The 10,725-nt window shown below is 38.8% G+C and overlaps 1 protein-coding gene across 1 annotated transcript in view; it reads left to right on the forward strand.

Annotated features, from left to right (window-relative positions):
* Positions 1-10,725, forward strand: part of SORCS1 (sortilin related VPS10 domain containing receptor 1) — a 211,034-nt gene that overhangs the window by 41,524 nt on the left and 158,785 nt on the right. The window contains exon 4 of the mRNA XM_035898973.1: positions 739-838. Coding sequence (XP_035754866.1) covers positions 739-838 — 100 coding nt within the window. The remainder of the gene's footprint in view (positions 1-738; positions 839-10,725) is intronic.

The following is a 10,725-nucleotide window of genomic DNA, read 5'->3' on the forward strand; positions in this document are numbered from 1 at the left end:
TAAAAGTAGATGTTCCATGAACTCTGTATAGTCTTGTTTGTTCACTTGTTCTATTCTTCCTCATGACATGTAGTCAGTGTCTCTGCGGGCAACCTTCATATTGGAAGTGTATTATTTTCTCTACTGAATGGTGGCTCTTAAAGCGAGAGTAAAGCACGTGTTTCCACACTCTCTGCTAGTCCATGTGAAAAAAACCATATAAGTTGTGGGTGTAATGCTCATGTTAGTTATGTTTTCAAAAGGACATCGATGTTTTTTCATAGAAAACTGAACTCCAATGTCATTGAACAATCAGCTGGAGCAGCTACTTTGGAATATGCTGAGAAAAGACTCTTCTCTTAGCAAAATTAGTCTAAGCTTGGAGTATACATTGAATTGATAACTTCAGTCTCTTGCTGTCTGCTATTTGGCATTTCTGACAACCATTATCATCTCTGTATGCAGAATTTAGTATTTCTTATTGTACATGTCTATTTTAAAATGCTTTGGGAAGATGCCGGTTTGATTTTTCCTAATCTAATTTAAATGCAAATTATAAGCACTCACATGATGCTGTGTGTATATAATTAAGTATCATTATATACTACATGAATCACTGAAAAAGCTCTAGAGAGCCATTCCGCTATGTAAAGCATGACTTATATTGAAAAGCCGCCAAGTGACTCGTGGTTTTGTGATGCCAAGTGACTTGTGGCTTTGTGATTGTTTGTACTTACGAAATCTCTCTTTGAATTGTAGGTCAACAGATTATGGGACGACATATGAGAAACTGAATGATAAAGTCGGTCTGAAGACTATTTTGAGCTACTTGTATGTTTGTCCAACAAACAAACGTAAGGTAGGTGATAATATGGTCGGCTCATTTTTACTTTATGATGCAATTTCTGTCCTGGTGATCTCTCCCGATTTCCTCAATATCTGTTACTATATAAATGGCCAGAAACTGTCTCTTTCCATCTCCCTCTCCTTGAAAAAGTATGTAGTGTTACCAAAATATAAGCTAGCTTGTGCCACCTATACTACCTACCAGTATACTTTGGGGAATATACGTTAGCAAAAGATGGCTATTAAATGGATCTGCATAATAGGTATCATGCATTTAATTGTTTGCTTACCTTCTGGATGGCGATGATTTTGTTGTCTGGAAGTGAGAGAGACTCATTAAAATGGCAGAAATGCATCTACAGTGGCCAGATTGTATGTAACATTATTTGTCTTTTAAGTGCTCCCAATAGCGAACTGAACAGGATTTGACAAATTCCTGCAGAGAAAATGCCTTCCAAAGCCCAGAAGGTTTTAATCATGCAAGCACCCTACTGCCTAACAATTTACTAAGAATTTATAACACTGACATATTCATAAAAGGAATCTGATGCCGCCTTTGATACACGTTTTTGACAAAATTTTTCTAATTTGGAGGTATGCAATAGGAAGTGATGAAGCACAGTTCATAATGATGATGAAGACTTGTATTCTCACACATGCTAACATATGCTTATGCTAGGAAACAATATTGTGTTTAAAGATTCTCCTTCACAGGCTGTTTAAGAAAGGGTTTAACTCTTGTATTTGGTGATAAGCAGTAATGACTACTGTTGTTTTGGTGTGGAAACTAAAAAGTGGTTTAAAGCATCTGGAAATCACTAGCAATTTCATTTTAGATTTCCTCATATGTTGGTCCAGAAAAAAATGAATGAAAATAACATCAAAATGTGCTTAAATAAACGGCATTGCAGACACCATTGACCTGTGAGGCTACAGTTCACATGCAGTGGGTGGAAGGCCCAACTCCAGCTCTTTACCAGAGGGAATATGAACCTGGCTAGAGTAGTTTTCTGTCCTAGCGGGCAAAACTGAATTGCATCAGCAGAAAATGCTAGTGAAGACTTACCTCTAAAGGAGGCTGTGTATATTTGGGCAGCTGAGGTCACTATGATGCTGTTTTCATTATACCGAAACATTTACATGTTCTTTAAGACAGACTGTGGAAGGAAGAGGGAGGTGTCCTAACCAGAGAGGATAATGCTTAGCTTTGTTCTTTTGTAGTTCATATTTAACTCTTTGTTCAAAAGAAGCAGGCACTTTTAGGCATGAGTCATTTGACCTGTTAAGAAATTGACCCTAGGATGATAAAAATTGTGCCGTAATGTCACCTACTTTTCTCCAATTGACTGTAATGGAAGTCTGTACCACCAGCTGAGGTGCAGATGTGTGACAGGGTATACTTGATCCTACCCTCTACTCCCCCACCTGAGCCTGTGAGTAATGTTTTGTTCATAACCAAAGAAATGTTGACTGATGTTCAAGGACTTTCTTCCTTCCCCTGGTAAAACAGTGTTTGCAAACAATGGAACTTAAAACTAGAGTGGACTTTTGGGATCACACATTCCACTTCCTTGCTACAGGCAGGTGCCTCATGGTCCTAACAAGGCAGCTATCAAGTACTCCCTTAATGGTATTCGATTAATGGATTTTAGCTGTCGAGTTCCAGTCCTTACCTTATTCTGAGGAATTTAGGTTTTGCTGGAAGACCCTCAGAAAAAAAAAAGTTGGCTACCACTTACCTTTATAATGCCACCTGACTGATTCCTCATGCCTACCTACATTGCTGTGATTATACAAGACTGGAAAAAGGTGTAGGGGTGGAAACATAAATGATTGTAATCAAAGCAAACAAGTATGGGTTCAAGTCTCCTGATGAAAGTCAGATTAAATTGGGACTAAGTGGTCCCAAATTAGTGGAGAGATGTCATCTCATTGCAGCTGACCCCTGATGAAACTTTTCACTAGAAACTAAAGAATGAAATTATCAGATCACTCAAATGTCCTTCAGGTTCGAGGTTTGACAGGTTTCCTGGCACAGAAACAGTGGTGTGGAGGTTATACATACAACCATGCCTGATGTTTGTTGGAGAGTAATAAAACTGTTCTCTAGAACTAAGAAGGGTTTTAGCTGGGCAAAATCTGCATGATCCCTTAGCTATTGTGATGCAGAGAAACCTAAGAAGAAACTAAGGGTTTTGCAAGCATGTGAAGCCAACTTAAGTGCAGGCTGGCTCTGAAAATCCTTCACCACCTCTGGCTGCACCTTCCCACTCCCTTCCTCACAGTGCCACCTTTGTTTGTGTAGCCATCTGGTGAGCTGGATCGAGGACTAATCTGCCTGAAAACTAATCCCTTTCCAGCTCAAAAACCAAATAGATGAAAGGAAAAGGCTTTCAGGTGGAAGGGTGGAACTGCCTGTTCTGGCAGTAGACTGCACTGAAGTTGGCCTATAATCAATATGGGACAGTGCCAGAGGAAAGCTGCAGCACCTGGAATGAAAGGATCTATGTGATGGTCTCAGATTGAACTTTCCAAAACTTATTTCAGGAGGAGCAGAATTAGGCTTTCAGGCAGAACTTTTGGAAGCCCTGCTTATGCTATTTCTGTAGAACATCAAGCCATTCCTCCAATGAACATTTAACTTTTTAGGCACCTAGCCAGTCCCCTGTGATTAAGAGGGCATGGGGAAGAGAGTGTAGAGCTATAGTATATTTCCACATTCAAAAAGTTTTTGCAGTGAAAGCAAAAATACTAAAACTCAGGGTCTTTTATCATACCTGCTGTGAAATGGAAAGCAGAAGGAAACATATTTACAGGTTTTGCCACCAAGAATGTTTTCAGCAAAAACCTATGGATCCTGAGACCTGATTTTTCTTCCCCTTGTCCCCTTCCCACCCGAAATTCTGATAGCGCTGTGAGAAACTCTGGTTACTTTGAAAGTTGCATCTCGTTTCACTAATGTGGTCCAGATGGGTAGCTGCAGACTTTTGTTCAGATGTAGGACTCAGCTACTCTAAAACCCATGAATTTTATGACACTCACACTGTGTGAAGGGTTTATACACTGCTGCACTTAATACTGGGCAAACGCTAACAGCGTGTTTTCCCTAAATGTTTGTTATATGTGGTAAGTGACTGCACCTGCAGCCTTCAATGTTTTTTGTTCTGCAAAGCATTCCTTAGCAGAGAGAAAAGGCTTCTTCAGTAATGGAGAAGAAATGATGCGGTTTTTTTATCTTGAAGCTATTGAACAAGAGACCTTGCTACAACAGTGATTCATTAATGGGGCCAGCAGGTACTTAACTTACTGGAGGTGTGTTCTTTCGAAAAAAAAATCCCTTTAGCACATGCTTAACTTTTAGGAATAGTCCCACTGAAACAGAAGGTAAATGTTGAACTTTGCTGACTCAAGACTGATTGCTTCTAATGAAAAAACCAAGTGTATCCTGTACATAGTCTTGTCTGTTCCTTGCAAAACAGAGCAGTTGGAACAATGAACTGTAGAAAGAATGTAATTGGGTTTATTCAAATAATTAATAGATTTGTTCATGAATTTCTGATGACTTTCACATTCTGGAAAAGAACAAACAGCAACATGTGTTGAATAAATTGTTTGTTATAATTTATTTGCTCTTCTCCATCTAGAAAAAAAATGTATCTATAAATAAAGGATTTGCAGAACTTTCCCACAGCCTATGAATGCCAATGTCTTTCTAAAAGCTTCCAACTTGCAATTCTTGTCTCTTTATTGAACAAAATTAAATCCTTTAACAAGACATTGCAGGCAATGTTGTATTACAAAAGGGTGTTTTGAAAATAAAAATGAGAACAAAGTCCACCGTTATTTACAATTTAAACTGATGACCTATTGCTGTTGCTTGGTATTTTTCTGAATGACAGTATTTTCTTAAGAAAATTACAGAAAATGGTGAGTAATGTAGCGATGTATAAACCCTGGCAATAAGAGAGGTAGAAACCCTGTTTTTCAGTATTCTGTCCTTTCACTGAATCACTGTACTACCTGGTTGTATGACTGATGACACGGATCAGGGGAAAAAAAATTGTAACGCATGGATCTTGCCAAAGACACAGAGCCTGCTTGAGGATTTGTCAACAAGTCTCCAGAAGAGAGAATCCCCAATGTGCAATAAATCCCTAGGCTTAGGTATGTCAACATGGTTTATTTTTTAGGTTCACAGAGCCTTTTGTGAGGGGAAATAAAATTATTTAAATGCTTCTACATGAAGAAATAGTGTTTGGGAATAGTGCACTGGTGGGTTAAAAATTAAACTAAAATAGAAATCCAAGTTGATATCTTGAAAAATCCGTTTTTTCAAAAGTTTGCCATTCACTTTCCTAGAAACTCACATGCACTAAGTTTTATGGTCTTAGACCTATGCAAATAAAAAGGGAATGAGTGGTGGAGGGGACAACAGAATTGGTTTAACTAGAGGTTTTCTTTGACTCAAAAAGTGCTGCTGGCTAATTTAGGCACTATCCTTATAGGAAGCACACTGTGTTCTTTGCAAAGAGGCAGTTTGTGCAGCCCGTTCGTCCTTGGTACTTTCAAACCCCTTGTATCTGTGTATCTCCGGTTAATTAATAAAATGCTTAGCGATAGTATCTGCCAGCAACTTTTATCCTATTAATAGGAATGGTGCATCAGAAATTTCCTGTGGGTTTGAATTTTTGTGTTAGGGCTGGGTTTTTTTTTTTTGTTTTGTTTTCTCCCCCTTTCTTTGTGCAGGCCTGCCTTGAATTTTCCCTTTATTTCTCCAACTGTTCAGATTTTAATTGCTCTGTGGTACAGTGTCCTCTTCTTTCTCTCTAAAGATGAATGGATTACAGATGCCTTTCCCTTCTTTTATATTTAGTGGTTGTGATTAGCACCTTTATCACAGCGTGTTAAGCACTGTGCCGTTGTGTGTGTAGCTCCAAGATAACGGATATTTATTGTAAATATAATTGCATGGGTTTCAATGCTGGCTAGATCCCTAACTACTTCAAATTCATTCCTATTAATGAGTTTTAAATGAAAGGAAATTAAAGGAATGGTGGCCTAGCCTTCTGTTCTTTCTAGCATTGGGTGGTGGTGGTGGAGAGAATAGTTGGGAATGTTATTACCAGTCAGGACAGGAGAAGATGTACCTTTATTAGCTGAAATGGGAGTGATTCAGTGCTACTTTGTATCTTGTGGTATTAGAGGAATTTATTTGCTTCAGGGAGGTTCTGGGTTTGGAATGTGGACTGCGCAGTGGTATAAGGGGTAAGACCCAGAACTGTGTGCTTTACACTGGCTTTTGTGCCTGCTCTCCTGAGAGTTGGGGAAAATGTTGGAGGAGATGAACAGTCCCACCTGACATTGCTGATTCTCTAGAAGCTGCTGCCGTCAGTTGCTAAAATCAGATTGGGAACACTTCTAAAAAATCCTCTCTCTGACCTGTCTCACTGGGGAAGCTTTCAGAAATCTGATGTGATAGCAGGTCTCAATTTTTTTTTTTTTTTTTTTTTTTAACTCGAGGAAAAATAGTTATTTCCAGTGGTGTCCTCCTTGTAGGCCTCTCTAAATCCTACTGTGAAGACTATCAGTTTACATTGAAGAGGTTAGAGCTTAGCAGAGCTCCAAGCACACCTCACTGTAGACTAAGCCAGATCCTGTAGCTGTCAAGGGATGGCATCCTTAGCAAATTAGGCACAGTGGGAGACCCAGGGTCTACGGTCGATCAGTCATGCCAATAGCCCAAAGTGCTATTGCAGTCCACTCTTGCAGAGATAAAATCAATTATTCTGTTGCTCTCCTCTTTTCATTTGGAAGGAAAGGTCCTTGTTAGCTGCAGGCTGTGAGCGCAGCCTTTAAAGAGACAGTCATAAGAGACCAAAAAAGCATTGTCTCACAGATGTGAATGGTGCTTTTTTTTTTTTTTTTTAAATGATGTAATGCCCAGGAGATTACAAGGAGATTAATGAAAGTCTTTTCTTACCTTTTGAAAGGGAGGAACCACCTTGTACTGGAGTGTTTTGCAGTTTGAAACATAAATTTCATCAAATGACAACTTCTGTTTGGCTTAGACCCCCTATGGCGTACAAAGGTATATGAAGAAGCCCCCAGATTTGTTCTAAATGTCTCCTGCCCTATGACAGCAGATAATGATTCTTCATAGCCTCGTTTTTACTTCAGAAAGAATATTTTGGAGGCAGGGAGTCGAGAATGTGAGGTGGAATTCATCTGCTGGTTTTGCTGATCTGATAGGCAGTTTGGGGTAGATAGCACTACACATGCCTTTTCCCCAGTGGTCTTCCAGTGAGAGAACATAAGGGGTTGTTCCTCACTTGTATCTTTTCTATAAATACAGTGGTCTAAATCTGTTTCATTCAGCTGTTTTGACTTAAGATTTCGCCTCCTGATTAGAAGAGAGTTGAAATCCTGAACCTGCAAGGGTCAAAATTATTATCTTGGACTGCAAGAGTGCTTCAATGGACTTCTGATAACACTATATACATGTGAACAGTTCCCTATCCACAGGAAGAGGGATGTATCAAATTAAGAAATTTTTCATTTTCTGCAGTTCAGCAATAATGTTGGAGTAAGTCTACTGCTATTACAAGCCACTATTGGTGACTGGTAAGTATTACATCCTTATGATAATACATATATTACAATTTTCACTTCTGCCTGTAATATCTTTAGATTCAAGACTAGTGCTTTTACCTGTGCACCAGATAATCAAGTATAGACTTGATTTCCATTTCAGAAGATTGCCTTTTCTGGCCTCTCCCACATGAAAACAAGGGTAAGAGGTTTCAGTTGAATATGTGGAAGAATTTCTTTATTTTGAGGGTGACAGAGGACTGGAAGAGGCTGCCCAGGGGGGTTGTGGAGTCTCCTTCTCTGGAGATATTCAAAGCCTGCCTGGACGATGTCCTGTGCAACCTGCTCTAGGTGAACCTGCTTTAGCAGAGAGGTTGGACTGGATGATCTCCTGAGGTCCCTTCCAACCCTTGTCATTTTTTTTTTTTTTTGAAGGTAGATTGTTCCTCATGTCTTTTGGATATGATCTAACATGCAGTTCAGTAGAGTTTCTCTGTAGTCAGTGAAGACCTGTAAAGTGGCAGTGGCTGAAGAGCTGGTACTGTATTGTTAGTCTTTAATACTGAGTTCATGGGAAACCAATAATTAACGAGCATTTGGTCCATGTTGACAAAGTGAAGGCAGAGTCTCATCTTTCAAAGTGAATATTTTGACTATTGAAGTGTCTGGCAGCATTCACTACCAAACTTTCTGATTCATGGCTATAGTATATGACAGCTCTTACAATAGCCATTACACGCAAAGCCCTTGCCATTATTCTACATCCATATCTCTTCTTGGATATGAAGTGAAATCAAAACTCATTTATTCCACTGCTGCTCTTGTAAGCTTATCAAAAATAGTGGCAGTTTTGACATTTTCCCACTCAAAGTAGTACTACTACAGCATGCTGTTGTATCTCGCAGAAGTCTCCAAGGGCACACTGAGTGTTGAAACTAATGATAGGGAAGTATGAGCCATGGAATCCAGCTTTAGAGCTAAGATTCACCCAGGGTGAGGAGGGTGTTCTTTCCATTCTGACTCTGATCCCTGTTTTCTGCAAACAGGACAGTTAAAAATTATGCAAGATAATCTCTTGTTGAATGTCCTTCAATTCCTTTATCCCTTTTTAATTCCTCAGCGATTTACCAAATATTCTGGAACAGATGACATCCCTTTTGGCAAAGGAAGATATATACCAGCAGCTTAGAGAGCAGGAGTGATGTGGTGTTAGTTGCAGCCCAAATACAGGCAGCTGGGATTGATGGTAGTTCAAGAATGTGTCTAACTACAGAGCAGATCTGTCTTATTGTCAAACTTCTAGCTCAATCCATTTCCGTAAGTAAGGCAGGCTGTTGAAAGTGGGAGAAAAGCCAGTTGTCGTAATATTGATTTTTTTTTTTCCTATGAAAAACTAGCCCTAAGCAGTTGAAAATCAGCTTGTTCAGTGTCCCGTAAAGTTGTACTAAAAATATGTACAGAAGGGTTGTTTTCATTTACCTTCTGGATTTTGAGATCATTTCACTGCTGTGTTGTGGTAGGGACATACTTCTTTTCTCATGAAATGTGGAAATCATCTTGTTGCTATATGACTTCAGAAGTTGACCTTGAAGCGAAAAATAGCATGATACTGTGGCGTAACTATATTTGTTGGGGTTTGGAACTAATAATGTAAAAAATGACAAGTGTATGAATATTGACCTAAGGGAGCTCTGAACTCATCCCTCCCTTATCAGGCCTGCAATAAAGTCATATGTAGTATCTGTTAATTAGCAGATAGTGTAATCTGTAGGGCATGTTTACCAGCAGCTTGCAATTGCTCACTCCTGTAGCCTAGATATGTTGTTATGAAGAAATGAATGACTAAATGACAGGATATTTGAGTGTTGTACCTTCTGTCTAGCTGTACTTGGAGTACAAGGAGAAGAAAGTGAAGAAAATAAACAAGAAAAATATTCTTGATTATTAAACTTCTGATTGATAAATGCTGCTAAATGCAGAGAGAGGGGAGTGATGGCAAAGATTAATGGATGTAATTAGAAAGTTGTCTACTGTGAAGAAAATGTGGAATTTGACTTGTATGCAGATAGCATGAGAATTAGTGACCAACAAGTGATGACTCATATATCATATTGAGAGTAACAGGTCATTGCGGAAGCAGCCAAGCTTCTTGGAGAAAATGGGAATAATTCAGTGTCTGGTATGGAAAAGATATTGCAAAACCTGTGAAATAGCTTTTTCCTTTTGGTGCTACTAAGTAAAATGTTTAGGTTTTTTAGAGAGCGATTTTCCAGAGCCAGAAGAGGGGAAAAAAGAAAATCTTGAGTCAAAGATAACACAAACCAGAGAATTCAAGGGTCAAAACTTATGGAAAATAAGGCACTGTAATCCATATTTTTGTTTCTTGACTCTTTTGATTCCCATCTTTACACTTCTTTCTCATTAGTAGTAAAAAAAGGAATTAAAACATTTCAGAAGGGCATATAACTGTGGGAGCAAGGAAAACACAATGCCTACTGCAGTTTGGAGAATAATGGCATAGAGAGGCTGGGGGTAGGAACACACAGACTTATCCTTCTGTTTACCATGACTTGGCTTTCAAATGTGTACAGGTCTCCCACAAAACCCCAGTTTTCCTGTGGAGGAGTCTCTTTCAGTGTGCTCAGAAGTACTGAATTGTGGTCAATGGCTCTTTAGAGGTAGGCTTTTTTTTTAGGGATAAGTGACAGCAAAGGAGAGAAAACTGTTGAGGAAGTGTAGCAGTGATAAAGGCAATAATTGGAGATGGTGCTGGGCGGTGTAGAGAGATTAACATTAACTGAGTAGACCAAATTATGTTCATAAAGAACTATCAGAGAAGTTCTTGCTGTGTATTCTGAGACAATGGATCAAGCCCTAGACTGCTGTTTCCCAAGCGTTTTTTCATCAGTAGGGGAGGGTAATCAGGCCGTGGTGAATGTTCAGGGCACACTTGTATCTTCACAGTGGTTTTGGGTATGTTTGCTAAGAAGGACATGTGAGGATCTGAGATAAATACTTGGTCATAAATTTTGAGTGTGGCCAACTGTTCCCATAAATTTGGGAGCCATTGTATTGTTTTGTTGCTTTTTCTTAAACTGCCGATGCAGTTAAAAAAAACTGGAGGTGGTAGAATATTTTCAAAAGATATAAAATGTTTAAATTAACACATTATTTGACAAGAAAGCATCAAGTTGACAAAGTGTTCTATTGCATATAGACCATTATGAATAATGGGTTTTGCTATTTACAGAAAGAAAAATTTCATATTGATTGAAAGTACTTATTCCTATTCAAACCATTATTTTTTTTCTT

This window comes from Egretta garzetta, unplaced genomic scaffold (genome assembly GCF_000687185.1).
Source record: "Egretta garzetta isolate BGI_Z169 unplaced genomic scaffold, ASM68718v1 scaffold8, whole genome shotgun sequence".
Classification (NCBI taxonomy): domain Eukaryota; kingdom Metazoa; phylum Chordata; class Aves; order Pelecaniformes; family Ardeidae; genus Egretta; species Egretta garzetta.